Source organism: Eretmochelys imbricata, chromosome 11 (genome assembly GCF_965152235.1).
Source record: "Eretmochelys imbricata isolate rEreImb1 chromosome 11, rEreImb1.hap1, whole genome shotgun sequence".
Taxonomy (NCBI): Eukaryota; Metazoa; Chordata; order Testudines; family Cheloniidae; genus Eretmochelys; species Eretmochelys imbricata.
Window position 1 is genome coordinate 19,003,401 of NC_135582.1, and position 17,920 is coordinate 19,021,320.

General features: G+C 42.2%; 1 protein-coding gene across 1 annotated transcript in view; it reads right to left on the reverse strand.

Moving 5' to 3' along the window:
- Positions 1-704: 704 nt before the first annotated feature.
- Positions 705-17,920, reverse strand: part of MCM6 (minichromosome maintenance complex component 6) — a 28,800-nt gene continuing 11,584 nt past the window's right edge. Inside the window, exons 12-17 of the mRNA XM_077830240.1 lie at positions 17,202-17,330; positions 16,453-16,614; positions 14,664-14,799; positions 14,221-14,388; positions 10,802-10,941; positions 705-1,259 (exon numbers count right to left, since the gene is read on the reverse strand). Coding sequence (XP_077686366.1) covers positions 1,146-1,259; positions 10,802-10,941; positions 14,221-14,388; positions 14,664-14,799; positions 16,453-16,614; positions 17,202-17,330 — 849 coding nt within the window. The 3' untranslated portion in view covers positions 705-1,145. The remainder of the gene's footprint in view (positions 1,260-10,801; positions 10,942-14,220; positions 14,389-14,663; positions 14,800-16,452; positions 16,615-17,201; positions 17,331-17,920) is intronic.

Sequence of the window (17,920 nt, forward strand, 5' to 3'; positions counted from 1 at the left end):
GTGGGCCCCATTCACAAGTCGGCCCCCCACACACCAAGAGTGGAATCTGTGTGGACAATCACTCAAAAAAATATTTGTTTAGTATTTTCCATCAGCCACAAGAGATCTTTAGGTCCCTACACTGCCTTGCTCATTGTGACTGTATCTTTACTTCTTTTGAAGACAAAGCTAAACAAGAAGAGTAAAAATTACCAGTTGCTCACATTTGCGATTTTCTTTGCCTTTTTTAGCGTCTGTCAGGAGGTTCTCATTGCACAACTTCACCTGAGCAAAACAGCCTGAGATTTGATTGAAGGACTGAAGGTTAAAAATCTAGTTACTAATTCACAAAAGTCCACACCATAAGAATCCACATTCATCCTGTGGCTGTAATTTTCTGCCAGTTCACAAACCAGGGAGTATACCAAAGACAAGACTATCTGCCCTAATCAGGCATCATCATATTTTGGACCTGTCTCTGTTTTGACTGTTTTACTTTAAACATGCAACAAAGTACACCTTAAAATAAATTGAAAGTCAGATTTTCTAATTACCTGATATTGGAAAACCTTCTACAAATAGCGTCAGCTAGACAGTGAAGGTAAAAGCTTGTCTGAAATACAAGTGTTTATACTATTTTCAGCTTGCAGAGCAGAGTAAGAGGAAAGTTCGTAAGTGAAACAGCACCCAGTCTCAAAACAAAGCCATCCCCCAAGACACCCACAGACATTTAACAAATTTTTATTTATTTAATAGGAAAAACAGAATTGTAAAAATCTACATCATAAAATCTCACTAACAGATACTAGAGAAGAATGGTGCAAATTTCCCCACTGTTAAAAAAGCACCTGGATAGCTCCATGCCGAAGAGATCTCATGTTGCCTTACCTTGCCTTGTTTGGAAGAAGATCATTAAAAAAAAAAAAAAAAAAAAAAACAACCCACAGAAACATTATATAATGTGTCACTTATATAAAACCACGTTTCAGGAATGCTGAATATCTATGAAGAATCATGTATTACTAAGAGTACTGCTCCACACCACAATAAAGTGTTCATACAAATTTAAGAATTTAGCTATACAGCGAGTATTGCAACAATGTACAAAGAATGCATTTCCAACATGCAATTAACAAATTAAGTCCTACTATGGTATGTTACAACCCCTAGTCTTCCATCTGATAGTTGGGGTTAACTACCAGGTACGGGTCTTCATCAAAGCTCTCTCCTTCTGCGGAGCCTTTTAGCCCAGTGTGGGTGAGTTCTATTAGAATGTGGTCCTGAAACAGACACAAAAATCGTTACTCACACAAAGGCTTAAAGCCTTAATATTGAACACAGTTATTTTTCAAAGATAATTCTAATGCAGTAAGTGTTTGTTCTTTTTTAAAGAAAAAGTCAACTCCCTTTTGCACTTCACTTCATCTTTTCCCTCACCTCCCTTCTGCATGTTTCTATCTTAAGAACTTATATGGTACCCCCATTGCTATGATATTCAAGTGCAGATGCAGTAACTGAGACACAGATTTCAACAGGAGTCTGATGCCTAAATACTTTTGGGGATCTGGGTCTAGGCAACTTGCCAAGAGTCAGAAGATGATTGTGGCGGAGCAGGGAATTAAATCCAGGTCTCCCATAGCCTAGTGCTCTAACAACTGGATCAGCCTTCCTCCCAAGGAAGTGGTTCACTACCACTTTTACCCCTTTAATCCTGCATACCCTTCCTTATTTCACCTAGTCCTCATGCTACCAGACTCCATTGTCCCCTTCTCTCCCCACTCTTCCATTGTACACACTGTCTGCTTCAATTCTCCCCTGCAGAGAAACAAATTCCACAGGCTCTCTTCTGGTAGTTTTTCGCCTCTTAGAGCAGCTGACCCTTCTTATAGGCAGGGCAGGTAGCACCACCTATTATTAAAAGTTGCTCAATACTTTCCTTTATAAGAATGTTTTAAATTGTTTATAACATTACCAAGCCTTAGCCATCTAAGCTGAAATTTTCCTTGCCGGGTATGTCTCAGATGAATTTTTATTTTGAAAATTTCAGCCAAAATGGTTCAGCTACTCCCAAAAATGAGACCGGGGGCAGAATTTTTGGTTTATCTATGTAAAACATTTTGGTGACCTTTTATTTGAACAGTTCTTGTGCCTCATAATTTGGAGTAGGGACTTGAAATTTAGGTGCTAGGGATTTGTGCTTTGCTATCCCTAGGAAAATCTGCCCAAATTTGACCAAGTTATATTTTTTTTGGGGGGGGGGGGGGGGGGGAGGAGAGAAGAGCGGATAAATTCACAGTTCCTACATGCTCAGTAAAGACTTCGATTTTAGCAGCTAAAATCTCCAAACTTTCCATCTTCTGAGGACAGCTCATACACGTGCCTGGACTGCTCGTGCTCCATCCTCACAGAGCAACTGAGCATGCTCCATCCGGTCCGAGGCTAGAGGGTCAAAACAGAACTTTCCCTGTAATGGCTGCTCCAAGTGGAGGTGGAGCCAGGCAGTGGAACTGAGGGCAAGGAGCCTGCCTTTCCTGTAAATTCAATGCCCCCCTTCTTGGTACTTAGGCGGTATGGAGGAGAAAGTCAATTGACTCAAAGGCAGAGGAGACAAGAGCCAGACCAGGAACAGGGAAAGGAGCAAATCATGACAAGGAGCTTAGTGGAACTAGGGGCGGGTGGGCTGGCAGGTAAGGCGAGAGAAAAGCTGACCTAGTATCCGTGGGGAGCCTAGAGTTAGGGGAGACAGATCTGATAAGTCAGAGGAGAACTGGGACTGAGTGGGCAAGAGAGACTAGGCCTGGGATGAGAGACCTGAGAGAGACAGACTGAGACTGGGTAAATGGGGAGAACAGAACTGGTACAAGGAGTCAAGTGTGAGGAATATACTGGACAAGTTGGAGGGAATGGGGCAGGAGTCTGTGCTGACTAGAGCTCACTTCTCTCCAGAGGCTGGAATGGAACCCAAGATTCCAGAGTCTCACGATTTGTTTGATGCTGGGAAATCCCTGAGAAAGCCACTGGAAAAGCGTGTATCTCATCCCTCTCTAATGCTGGTCCACACAGAGGATGACAACCTACTCTTGTTACCAGTTATTCCATTAGCTGAAATGGCTGAGGTCAGGGTGGAAAAACTAATGGTTCCAACTCTGCTGATAAACCTCTTGGGTGTCAATAAGACATTGAAGCCTGTTCAGCCACATCTTCACTGCTATGTTTAAGATGTGATATCTAGATTAGAGCCAATACACACAGGCTTACCTAAACTGGAGTAGTATGTCCAGTTTTGGGGTCCCCCACTACAGAAAGGATGTGGACAAATTGGAAGGAGTCCAGCTGAGGGCAACGAAAATGATTAGGGGGCTGGGGCATATGACTTAGGAGGAGAGGCTGAGGGAACTGGGCTAATTTAGTCTGCAGAAGAGAAGAGTGAGGGGAGATTTGATAGCAGCCTTCAACTACCTGACGGGAGGGTTCCAAAGAGGATGGAGCTAGGCTGTTCTCAGTGGTGGCAGATGAACGAGGAGCAATGGTCTCAAGTTGCAGTGGGGGAGATATAGGTAAGATATTAGGAAAAACTATTTCACTCGGAGGATGGTGAAGCACTGGAATGGGTTACCCAGGGAGGTGGTGGAATCTCCATACTTAGAGGTTAAGGCCCAGCTTGACAAAGCCCTGGCTGGGATGATTTAGTTGGGGTGGTCCTGCTTTGAGCAGGGGGTTGAACTAGATGACCTCCTCAGGGCTCTTCCAACCCGAATCACCCTTTCAGTTGCAGTGCAGACATGCCCTAAGACACTTTACACTATTCTGACACTGTAAAATTGCCTTGAAGTGGACAAATTTATCCACTTTAAGAGGCCTCTTTTACACTACCAGAGTAGTGTAAGTGAAAATCAGGCCTGAAATTTGTATACTACCTGCCACCATTACAAGTGTCCATTTATTGTATTAACACAGCACTACTTCACCCCTCTACAAGTCTCAGCATTGAAGCCAGCTATAGGGATCTAAATCCAATCTTGTTAATCTAGAATCATGAAAATTAATATGGAATAAGGTACAGTGTGAATTTAAAGCAAATTAACTATTCTTGATTAACTCCATTTGTGGACACATTTATTCCAGAATACTGGGTTTGCCTTTTCACAAGGTTTCATTGGTCACTTTTGCCTCAGCAGCTGGGACAAGCTCTTAGCCATTTCAGCTACAAGGATAATAGACCAGATTGTTGTACGTGGTCAGCTGCCGTATAAACACGCTCCAGGCATGTTCATCTCATGAAGTGGCAGCTATTGGTGGCATTAAGATAAATACCATTTTGTTTTCAAAACCCTGAATCTGCTGATGACACGGCTTTGTTGGGTCGGTTTGGTGAATCGCTGCAGATGATGGCTGATCTGGTTGGGCACAAAGCAACATGCACTGGCCTCGTTATTAATATGGAAAAAACCAAGTCCCTGGCCATTATCAGCCCCTTGCATCTGACTACAACTAGCTCAGTATTAAACTGCCTAGTCAGATATTGGAGTAGGTGGCAACTGTCAAATATTCAGGAAGCATTACAGACCACATGGAAGATATTCACAAGATGCGGATGCTCATATCAGCAGCAGTTGCTGCCATATTCCAGGCCCTTAAACGGCCTCTATGGAGAAATTGTGACAACAAAGTTTCTACAAAGCTGTGTATCTACAGGCCTACAGTTACACCAACTCTTTGTATGACAGCGAAATTAGGAATGAAATCAGGAGGGCCAAATCGCACCTGGAGCTGCAGCTAGCGAGAGATGTCAAGAGTAACAAGAAGGGTTTTTTCACGTATGTTGGCAACAAAAAGAAAGCCAAGGAAAGTGTGGGCCCCTTACTAAATGAGGGAGGCAACCTAGTGACAGAGGATGTGGAAAAAGCTAATGTCCTCAATGCTTTTTTTGCCTCTGTTTTCACTAACAAGGTCAGCTCCCAGACTGCTGCGCTGGGCATCACAAAATGGGGAAGAGATGGCCATCCCTCTGTGGAGATAGAGGTGGTTAGGGACTATTTAGAAAAGCTGGACGTGCACAAGTCCATGGGGCCGGACGAGTTACATCCGAGAGTGCTGAAGGAATTGGCGGCTGTGATTGCAGAGCCATTGGCCATTATCTTTGAAAACTCGTGGCGAACCGGGGAAGTCCCGGATGACTGGAAAAAGGCTAATGTAGTGCCAATCTTTAAAAAAGGGAAGAAGGAGTATCCTGGGAACTACAGGCCAGTCAGCCTCACCTCAGTCCCTGGAAAAATCATGGAGCAGGTCCTCAAAGAATCAATCCTGATGCACTTGCATGAGAGGAAAGTGATCAGGAACAGCCAGCATGGATTCACCAAGGGAAGGTCATGCCTGACTAATCTAATCGCCTTTTATGATGAGATTACTGGTTCTGTGGATGAAGGGAAAGCAGTGGATGTATTGTTTCTTGACTTTAGCCAAGCTTTTGACACAGTCTCCCACAGTATTCTTGTCAGCAAGTTAAGGAAGTATGGGCTGGACGAATGCACTATAAGGTGGGTAGAAAGCTGGCTAGATTGTCGGGCTCAACGGGTAGTGATCAATGGCTCCATGTCTAGTTGGCAGCCAGTATCAAGTGGAGTGCCCCAAGGGTCGGTCCTGGGGCTGCTTTTGTTCAATATCTTCATAAATGATCTGGAGGATGGTGTGGATTGCACTCTCAGCAAATTTGTGGATGATACTAAACTGGGAGGAGTGGTAGATACGCTGGAGAGGAGGGATAGGATACAGAGGGACCTAGACAAATTGGAGGATTGGGCCAAAAGAAATCTGATGAGGTTCAATAAGGATAAGTGCAGGGTCCTGCACTTAGGATGGAAGAACCCAATGCACCGCTACAGACTAGGGACCGAATGGCTCGGCAGCAGTTCTGCAGAAAAGGACCTAGGGGTGACAGTGGACGAGAAGCTGGATATGAGTCAGCAGTGTGCCCTTGTTGCCAAGAAGGCCAATGGCATTTTGGGATGTATAAGTAGGGGCATAGCGAGCAGATCGAGGGACGTGATCGTTCCCCTCTATTCGACATTGGTGAGGCCTCATCTGGAGTACTGTGTCCAGTTTTGGGCCCCACACTACAAGAAGGATGTGGATAAATTGGAGAGAGTCCAGCGAAGGGCAACAAAAATGATTAGGGGTCTAGAACACATGACTTATGAGGAGAGGCTGAGGGAGCTGGGATTGTTTAGCCTGCAGAAGAGAAGAATGAGGGGGGATTTGATAGCTGCTTTCAACTACCTGAAAGGGGGTTCCAAAGAGGATGGCTCTAGACTGTTCTCAATGGTAGCAGATGACAGAACGAGGAGTAATGGTCTCAAGTTGCAGTGGGGGAGGTTTAGATTGGATATTAGGAAAAACTTTTTCACTAAGAGGGTGGTGAAACACTGGAATGCGTTACCTAGGGAGGTGGTAGAATCTCCTTCCTTAGAGGTTTTTAAGGTCAGGCTTGACAAAGCCCTGGCTGGGATGATTTAACTGGGAATTGGTCCTGCTTCGAGCAGGGGGTTGGACTAGATGACCTTCAGGGGTCCCTTCCAACCCCGATATTCTGTGATTCTGTGAATGGGTACTAAGGAAGGCTGAAGAGCACTGGATCAAAGTGGTCTTTTCTCATAGTCTTGGTCATTTGCTCCATATCAAGTGGCAGGACAAAATCAGCAATGAGGATATTCATAGCCAAACCCAGCAACTACCTTCATCAGCACTGGTTCAGTTTTGACAGCTTTCTTGGTATGGATATACTATTAGCATGGAAGACTAATGAATTAAAAAGTCCATTTACCATGGAATGCCCCTACATGGTTGGCAATCACATAGTCACCAAAAACTTCTCTTGGCACAATAAGATTGCCAATGACACAGAGACTGAACAGCCAACCCATTACTTGCTGGAGATCAATCTGGATGGCACTTGATCTGCAAGGAGGTTACGTCCCTTTAGGATTTGCCTTGAGGATGACTATTTCAGAATAACAGGTTTCAGAGTAACAGCCGTGTTAGTCTGTATTCGCAAAAAGAAAAGGAGTACTTGTGGCTCCTTAGAGACTAACCAATTTATTTGAGCATGAGCTTTCGTGAGCTACAGCTCACTTCATCGGATGCATACCGTGGAAACTGCAGCAGACTTTATATATACACAGAGAATATGAAACAATACCTCCTCCCACCTCACTGTCCTGCTGGTAATAGCTTATCTAAAGTGATCATCAGGTTAGGCCATTTCCAGCACAAATCCAGGTTTTCTCACCCTCCACCCCCCCACACAAATTCACTCTCCTGCTGGTGATAGCCCATCCAAAGTGACAACTCTTTACACAATGTGCATGATAATGAAGTTAGGCCATTTCCTGCACAAATCCAGGTTCTCTCACTCCCTCACCCCCCTCCAAAAACCCACCCCCAATACACACACAAACTCACTCTCCTGCTGGTAATAGCTCATCCAAACAGGAGAGTGAGTTTGTGTGTGTATTGGGGGTGGGTTTTTGGAGGGGGGTGAGGGAGTGAGAGAACCTGGATTTGTGCAGGAAATGGCCTAACTTCATTATCATGCACATTGTGTAAAGACTTGTCACTTTGGATGGGCTATCACCAGCAGGAGAGTGAATTTGTGTGGGGGGGTGGAGGGTGAGAAAACCTGGATTTGTGCTGGAAATGGCCTAACCTGATGCTCACTTTAGATAAGCTATTACCAGCAGGACAGTGGGGTGGGAGGAGGTATTGTTTCATATTCTCTGTGTATATATGAAGTCTGCTGCAGTTTCCACGGTATGCATCCAATGAAGTGAGCTGTAGCTCACGAAAGCTCATGCTCAAATAAATTGGTTAGTCTCTAAGGTGCCACAAGGACTCCTTTTCTTATTTCAGAATAAGAGTGCCTTATACCAAATTAACTTAATCTATTTAGTCAGGAATCGTTGCCCTCCCAAGATAGATAAATCCTAAAAACAGTAACTCTTGGCCCTGTAGAATTTACATAGCAAGCCAATTTAGCAATATTTTTACACTGTTTTAAGTAGTAGACTTGCCTGCCCCAAACGTTGCCATAGTGAGAAGGAGCATTTCTTGTCAAGTATAGACCAAGCAGTACTTTCTAGTTAGGCTTTTGATTAAAACGGACTTCTCAGCATCCCTCTGGCAGCTCTCATTTTAATACAGAGAGAAGAGAGATATAGAAAGTCTAAATTTCCAGAGAGCGAGTTACGCCACCATGGCAGAGAAACTCAGGAGTGAGGACTGTGACACTGAGCCTGTCATAAATATAAAGGGAAAGGTAAACCCCTTTGAAATCCCTCCTGGCCAGGGGAAAGCTCCTCTCACCGTAAAGGGTTAAGAAGCTAAAGGTAACCTCGCTGGCACCTGACCAAAATGACCAATGAGGAGACAAGATACTTTCAAAAGCTGGGAGGAGGGAGAAAAACAAAGGGTCTGTGTGTCTGTATATATGCTGTTTTTCTGCCAGGGATAGACCAGGAATGGAGTCTTGGAACTTTTAGTAAGTAATCTAGCTAGGTATGCGTTAGATTATGATTTCTTTAAATGGCTGAGAAAAGAATTGTGCTGAATAGAATAACTATTTCTGTCTGTGTATCTTTTTTGTAACTTAAGGTTTTGCCTAGAGGGGTTCTCTATGTTTTTGAATCTAATTACCCTGTAAGATATCTACCATCCTGATTTTACAGGGGGGATTTCTTTATTTCTATTTACTTCTATTTTTATTAAAAGTCTTCTTGTAAGAAAACTGAATGCTTTTTCATTGTTCTCAGATCCAAGGGTTTGGGTCTGTGGTCACCTATGCAAATTGGTGAGGCTTTTTATCCAACATTTCCCAGGAAAGGGGGGTGCAAGTGTTGGGAGGATTGTTCATTGTTCTTAAGATCCAAGGGTCTGGGTCTGTAGTCACCTAGGCAAATTGGTGAGGCTTTTTACCAAACCTTGTCCAGGAAGTGGGGTGCAAGGTTTTGGGAAGTATTTTGGGGGGAAAGACGCGTCCAAACAGCTCTTCCCCAGTAACCAGTATTAGTTTGGTGGTGGTAGCGGCCAATCCAAGGACGACGGGTGGAATATTTTGTACCTTGGGGAAGTTTTGACCTAAGCTGGTAAAGATAAGCTTAGGAGGTTTTTCATGCAGGTCCCCACATCTGTACCCTAGAGTTCAGAGTGGGGGAGGAACCTTGACAGAGCCAGATAGGGTTAAGCAACTAGCAAGCTAAATGACCTAAATTCAATCTTTAAACACATATTAGAAAAGTATATAAATGGCAACTAGGGCTATTCCTTATAAATAGCTAACATAGCCACATAGATTAGAGCTTTGAAATGCAAACCCATGTTGTTAGAGAATTAGAGGTAATACTGATTGTGTTTACTTATATCTTGTTAGATGTTAACCATGTAAAGAGACTGTTCCTGTCTGTTACTATATCTATTGATTCAGAGATCAAAAGGGAATATTAACATTTAGACAGAACTTGGATGTAAGAACATCATTGACTATATTTCTCTTTGAAGTTTGTAGTAAACTGTTTCTCAACTGCTTAATGGATAATTACCTTATGCTGATGAACGTAACTAGTTACCTGTGTATACATAGGAAATAGGTTACTTTAAAGCCAATGTTCTTCACCCAAGGAATGCCTGCTGTCAAGAAGCTATTGATGGCCTGCCAGAGAACTATAAAAAGAGCTCTTGGGCCCTGATCCTGTTATCTCAGATTTGCATAAGCTTCATAAGGGGAAGTTTGAGTAGCAAGACTGAGGTCCCCAGCTCCAGACTGGGTCACCCCAATATTGGACATTGGACTCTGACCTATGGAACTAATTCTGAAAGAACTCTTTGCATCTCTAAAGCTCACCATCTTTACTATGAAACTAACCTAAGGACTCTATTTATGTCTGTATGTGTAATGCTCTTTTAACCAATCCTCACTCTCTCTTCTTTTTTAATAAACTTTAGTTTAGTTAACAAGAATTGGCTGTAAGCGTGTCTTTGGGTAAGATCTGAAATATTCATTGACCTGGTGGGTAATGTGTCTGATCCTTTGGGATTAGTAGAACTTTTTATATGACGAATAAGATTTTCAGTAACCCTCATTGTATTTGACTTGGCTGTCTGGGTAGGAGCTCAAGGCTAGGTTGCTTTAAGAAAACTGTATTTCTGGCTTCTGGGTAAACCAGTAAGGTATTGGTGAAGCTATTTTGTTGCTGGCTGGTGAATCTAAGTATCAGAATAACCACCAGTCTGGGGGACTGTCTGTCCCCATTCTTTGCAATTTGCTCTAACTGAGCAATCTCAGTGTGGCCTGCCCTAGAACCCTAAATCACAAGAATATTTCAGCTACATGGGCAAAGGGAAGGGGAAAGTTCCATTCCTCGGGAGGCTCACATTATTTACTGAATGCCTCAAAAGACACTACAAGAAAAATAGCGGCCCTAGAAATTGCAGTCCATGAAAAGCTTCAGGGAGTATCACTGCCTGCTATTAACCCTTTCTTGTTTGCAATTCAGCAGGACAAAGGAAATCTACTAATACATGGAAAAAGAAAGAATGTAATACCTACAGCTTACTCACACCCACTCACCCCTTTTCTAGGTCCTCAGCCAGTAATTCTGACATACCTTCCATGACCGGAGTTTTAACAAAGATATCTAGGTATTTATACAGCACCAATTATTGGTGCCGCACACAGAGATACTGTACGTTCCTAACTTGTCAAACATACCAACAAAAAAAAACATTTATAAGCTAAAAACCCTTTAAAATATCCATGCAACTGCATACATACATAGTGTATAAGTCGATGAATGATTCTCTCTATGATCTTCTTTCTATTTATAAGCTCTTCTTCAGACTCTATTTCTGATTCAATTTCCTTTAAGTACCAATTAATAAGATCACTCTTCTTTAATGAGGAATCATCCTCTTCTGCAAGGAAAAAAGAAACCTAGATTATTCTAGTTACAATGCCAATCCCCAGATTGCATAAACATACAGCAGCAGGAGGATACTAATCAAACTGTCAAAGAGAAGGCTTAGTATAACATTTACAATGTTGATAAGAGAAACCCAAAATAACTTCTCAGATAATTTGTATCAAGGAGTTTTGATTTTCCAGGCAATGAGAGGTGTCTGATGACACATTACATGTCAGAATCACATTGGAGTCACATTTAGACTGAGAATTGAAGCTCTCATTTCTATCCATCCATGCAACTCACAAACTAAATAAGCTGTCTGGCAAAAAACCATCAGCTTGAAGATTCAAAAGGTAAGAAGCAGTGGCAAGCAGCGCTGTCCAGTTTCCTCAAAGTAAAGCCAACGAAATGAAAGCATTACTGTTCTGCCCAAAAAGGAAGAAACTAGTGTCTACTGTAATAACTGCACATTCTGTCTACCTATAGTGCTTTTGCAGCTTTAACTGGATATTGCAGTCTTCATTTCCAATCTTAATTTTTTCTGTAGGATTGCTATATTATTGTCAAACAGCTGCCATGTTTCACCCCAGCAGTGACCTCATTTCAGCTGACATATTGTGATCCACAGTGCTGTGAAAATGGGCCTCCCACTCAATTCATTAAGACAAATCATGCAGCCTTTCTCCCAACTTTCAAATCAACACTCTTTGGTTTAGATGACTGGGTATTAATGAACCCAAAGTCTAACCTAAGAGAAGTTTCCTCGTGGGATTTGTGTGAACTTGGTTTCTGAATAGGTTATACTGTCTGTCAGGATATTCTTCTTGTGTCCTTTTACCACAATCATAGGTTTCTCCAGCGTTGGGAACATAATATGGCTTGGTCTGTAGCCCTGGTGAGATCTTCCATGGTGCACGGTTCCTCCAAAAGCTGGCAGACCAACAAATGGTGTGTGTTTCACTGGAGTCACATGTGTCTGGATCATTATCATAGCCCCACTTCTGACCTTCCAGCTCTTGTTTGGAAGCTAATTAAACATCTCCTGGTCTATCAATCTTTCTCTGTATCTGAGGGAAAGTGTTCGGCAACATCAATGTGCGTTTTGATATCCTTGTTGATTATTTTGAGCTGTGTGCGCTACATTTCCAGTCTCGTAGCTGCTGCTGATTTTTTAAGCAGTTCTGTTGCTGCTAGGGAGGCCATGTATCAAAATGTAGCAGATGTCTGGTATCTTCAACCTGTCATAATCATTCAATTTTGCTTGTGACCACTCTCCTGATATCCGGTGGAGCAACTCCAGCAAGCACATAAAGGCTGTTCATGTTTGTTGGTTTTAGACACCTTGTGATGTAGCGGCAGCTGTCATTCAGTACAGGATCCAGCTGCTTTGCATGAGCCAATCTTTTCCACATCAGACTTGTGTATTTGGCCCTCAAATAGTGAGGTGTAAGTGCAGTGGCACTTAGGATTCAAAATGGGGAACCATCCCCACAATTAGCAATCTTTCTGGGCACGAATTTTGCCTTCTCCACCTGTGCCTTGAAGGAGAAAATGTGGCCTAACATCACTCCACGGTAGACAGGATTCCAACAGTGGACAAGTGATATCCCATTCCTGATGATGCCGAGTTGTCTCTACTGGCCTCACGATTCCAAAAATTGAAGAGAAGGACTTACATTTTGGCTGTGCTGGCGTGCACTTGATTCTCGGTGTAACAGACCCCAGACAGTGCTGATGTTTGCATAGCTTTGATCTGGGCAAGAGCCATGGCTTGGGCAGAGACACCTAGGTCATTGGCAAGATAAGAATTGTTCTTGCCAATTGATCCAGAGGTGGTGCTAGCCTATTGGGGGCCTTAAGCAGATGCATTTTTGCCCACCACAACGCATAATAAAAAGCTGATAGCCCTTGAGCTGCTCGGGCCCTAAGCAACTGCTCAGGCTGCTTATGCCTAGCACCAGCTCTGAGTTGATCATTCACATAGATGCTGAGAAGTATTGAGAAGAGTATGCTCCCTTTTGGTAGACAGTTTTTCTGTTGCCACCATAGGCTCCACTTGCCGTGTTGTTTGATGTAAAAACATCAGTTCTCTAGTAAACATCATCAGTTGTACAAGTTGGTAACCTTTCATCATGTTGTATATTTTAGTGAGGAGACTTCAGTGATTTATTGTGTCATGTGCTGCTGGTCGGTGCTATGTTTGTTGACCCTGTTACCATACCATTTTCAAAGCCATCTTCAATGTATCGAGTGATGTTCAGCATTTGACAGGTGCATGACTTGCCTGGGCGGAATCTAGCTTGCTCTAGGATTAGATCCTTTTCAACAAGTTGTGACAGGCGGTGTAGGATGAGATGCTCTTACAGTTTGTGGAGATGACATAGTAGTGATACAGATCCGAAGTTCTTCAGCTCCACTGTACCCTTCCCCAGTTTCAGGAGTGCCACAACACATGCTTGTTGCCAGATCTTGGATACTTTGTATGCGTCTGAGCAACCTAATTAATCAGTTCTTTATTGCTCGTCCAAAGCATTTGATTTGTTCAGTATGAACGCTGACTAGGCCAGCAGCTTTGCCATTCTTAAGGGCATTAATTCCAGAGGTTAATTCAGTATACAAAAGTCTCCTGCTTTTCTTGCCACTTAAGCTGCTTAGGTTGTTTGTTCAGTGCCTTACCATTTTCTAGGAGACGTTGCTTTGCCTTCCTTGGGTGGTTATGCTTTCTTCCTGCCGTGGGTCATGTCCATACTCTCAGTGAGATTCTGCCTTTACTGCTGTTTTTCCTTCTTTAGTGCAGAGACCAGTTCTTTGCCAGTTGCAATGATATCCTCAGTGAATGGGTCTTTTTTGAATTTCTGCTTTTATTTTGTGTACCGATCGGATAACTCAGATGTTAGTCCTGGCAAATAATTTGTTCTGCAGTCTCATGAAGTATGCTTCGACACAATACATACTGCATTGACAAATGGTTTGTAATTTTCTAGTATTGGTTCGATCTTTCTAACAAAGAGCGTTGAGGTCACTGGGGAAGCCCTTTCATTCTGCTGTCTTAAAAGTAAAGTCATGCTGGAATGATACTGAATTTGGCATTATGGCTTCATTGATCTGAATGGCAGTGGGCCAATGCTGCGAATGTGGAATCGGACCCAAACTAAGTACGTTACATGAACCAGCTATGTTATTGCTGACAAATGCCAGATCAGAGTTGTAGCCCTGCACTACAATATAACCAAAGAGTATCTGTGATGATGTAGCCCATTCACTTTACAGTTTTTAAATTAGTTCTTACCTTCTTCTGCTTTCCTGAGGTGCAGCACAATGAGGTTAGAGATTCGGCGGTATTCAGAGAAGCCAAGTTTCATGGAAGCCTTTGGGGCTGCATCTTTGTTTGCATCCTCAGAGTGGTCACTGATCCCATTCACAAGGCCGTTGCCACCTGTTGGAGCATCTGCACCGTCTGCATCAACAATTTTTATGAATAAAGTTTAATTAGCATCGTTACGCTGGATCTAGAAGCTGAAGCAGTGTGACTTTCCCAAGATCACAGCAAGACAGTGGCAGAATTAAGTACAATCCCCTACTCAAGCCACTAGAGCATGAGAAAGTAGGGACAGAGGGTGAAGCAGGAAACAAAAGAACAGATGCACTGTGTCAAACAATTAAGCACTAAACATTGGAAGGTCCATCCTCCCATTCACAAGCAAAGCCAGAAACTGTCAGCAGGTGACTTACCATCGACTCCATCTTCAGCCTCCTGATCCTCCATTTGCTGTTCGTCATCTTGATCTAAATTGACATCTGGAGTCTCAACTCTGATGATAGATTTGTTTAATAACCTGAATGCTTCTTTCACATGTTTTGGATGAACCTGGGAGAGATTTGCGAAACATATTCACGTGTTCAGAACCTAAGAACTGTATTTCAGATTGTGATTCTACCCTGAGAAGTGACTAAAAATGGCATTGCAGAGGTCTCCATAGTCACATTTCACTAATCCTACCTACATCAAAAGGAGTTTTGTTTTTTTTTTTTTTTTGCCAGCCCCAGAAAATCACCCTCAGCTGACAACCAAGGTGGGTTCTTTCTCTCTCATACAATTGCCATAAACTAAGGATTCTGAAGGCCAAACTATGCCTCTGACAGCCTGTGACTTTCAGAAAATTTGCATAGGATTACTGAAGAATAAATAGCCTGCTGATGGTGAGTTTTCAGGGCTGGCAATTAGAAAAGTTTTTGTTCAAACTGAGCCCACATAGAGAACATCGAGACAATGGACACGGAGTCCCACAATGACATTTTTATAAGGTCACTTAATGACTTTTGATGGGACATCGACCCTCAACACGACAAGCAACATTACCTAAATTACAGATAATCCTAACCTTTTCTTAGAAAGTGACACTTTTACTATGCACTAGTGGGTTTTTTTGCACACTACTTGAAAAATAAAAATGTAAACTCGCTTGTTTCACTTTCAGGTTTCCAATAAACCAACACAATCCTGTGATGTTTGACTGGCAACGGTATTCAAGAATGTTTATAACTGAAGTGTGTTCCCCTTGGAACCAGAAAGAAGTTAACTAGAATCATCTTCATTGGCCCGACTACAGGCTGCAAGGTTTGTTTTTAAAAACTAAATTTATCCAAAATCTGACCTGACAAGCATCTTTAGAATGTAACTAGCAGACGTGTTTTGGATATCCTATCAGTTTAGAACAAAATGCATCAAATTCAAACAGTAATCGGTAAAATCATGTTAATCCTATATTCACACTGAAGCAGATGGGTTTTTAAACTGGGATTAGATTATGGAAAAAAAAAAAAATGTAGTGAAGCTTTCCAAATCCCATCCATATAAGAAACCACATTCAGTAGATCTGAACAACTGCATAAATATTATCATGCATGTTCTTTGGGTTCCCTAGACTTGGTTCCCCCTCACTGAGTTCAAATACACACAGAGGCTCTGCTGGGCTCCTTATACTTGGCAATCCGTCAGTGAGACTTAGATGTGCTGCCGGGTGCCTCCTTCTTGATTGGGGATAGAAGAGAGTGCCAACATCTCCCACGCCCACTCAATCACAAAGCCAATGGAGCTGTACCTCAGTATATTGTGTAGATCTTCATAATATTGTCCTTCTCCTTCCTTACATGTTTTGATGAGCAGTGAACATTTATATTAATATTGCCAAGCATATGAATTAATATCCAATCAGGCAGATCACATACATCTCAGTTAACTTTGAAAATGTGAGCCACAGTGTACCTCTACACACACACACACACACACCCCACATCATCTAGAGATTTTTTAAATATGGGAGAACAAGGCAGCAGCATGAAAGAGGAGCCGACATGCCATACAACTGAGTACTGGGCCGAATCAGAGACCTTATTTTAAGCTGGGGAAGAAAATGGCCAGGAAAAAGTAAATTCAGAGTATCACTGTCAAGTTTCAAGACCAAAATGCTAATTGCCTTTATGCAGCTGTTTAAAAAATTTTTTTAAATCTACGTGTTACCTCATCACAACAGTGCATTCGGGCCATAGCTTCAGACAGTCGAATCATGCTTTCCAGTTGTCGTACTGTGATTCTCCAGGATGACTTTATAACTCCAGAGCCATCCCGTTGACGTAATCGTTTATACTGCTCAACTATGAAGTCCTCTGACTCTTTAGAAATCTGATTGAAATAAGATGGTACATTTGTTCATAATGAACTGGCATAAGTATACTGCTTCCATTAGTGGAACTTCTGAAAGTTCCACTGCATAATTCTAAAAGCCACTTTAAAGTTGAAATTTGGATAAACAACAACAAAGAATTTGCTTCAGTTATGTTCAAATTTACATTTTTCTATGTGCAGTAATCTTTCAAAACAAAAAAGTTGTTCAACCCAGTTGTTTGATTAAGCAACGAGTTGCTAAACTCCAAATTACCAGATACTGTTGAGGCAATGATTATTCTCCCACACCCAGAAATATGAACTGAACACAATGAAGCTCTTCATTTGCTTTTGGTACTGACAGACACTCATCTCAAGTTTTAAATCAGTTTTCAAGCTGTGCTGTCTGGGGCTCTGGCATTTATAAGGAGAGCAAGTGGATCCAAAATATTCCAAGCTTCCACACCACACCTTAATTAACTACTATACTGTGGGATCAGGTCATTGATTTACTCCCTATCTGCACAAAGAAAGCATGAAGTAGAGTAACTTCAGTTCCTTAGACCTTTCTGTATTCTAAGATAATATATAAAAAGTAAAGTTACCTTCGGTTTAAACTGTCTTGCAAATAGCAGGTACCTTCTGATATCATCTAATGAGTAGATACGATCAACGGATTCTTCTATTCTGGAATGCAGATCCACTATGCGCCTGGCAATGGCATAATCCGTAACCTAAGAAGTCATTGCTTTGTTAGATCATTCTCACTTAGCAGTGAAGCCATCATCAACTTAATACACAACAGGGACACGGTTCCTTCAGTTCCTGCTCTCCCATTCGTGCCCTTAATGACAGCTACTTTTTCCAGAAGCAAAACTATCAAAACTCTATGCCATAGCACACCACTGGAAACATTAACAGTTTTAAAGAGATGGAAGAGAGAGTAAAAAACCCAAATGAGACTGGCCATGACTTTTTGGAACTTTACTTTATGAATAATGTCTTAGCCAAACCAGTGGTAGACTCAGGAACTTGGCAGTGAGGGAATTCTAAATTCTCTTTTCTCTTCATCTCAGACTACTTTTTGTGTATTCGATCAACTCAATTCTGATTAGAGTGTCAATCTTAGGGAAAAAGAAAAGGAGTACTTGTGGCACCTTAGAGACTAACGAATTTATTTGAGCATGAGCTTTCGTGAGCTACAGCTCACTTCATCAGATGCATACCGTGGAAACTGCAGCAGACTTTATATATACACAGAGAATATGAAACAATACCTCCTCCCACCCCACTGTCCTGCTGGTATTAGCTTATCTAAAAGCCA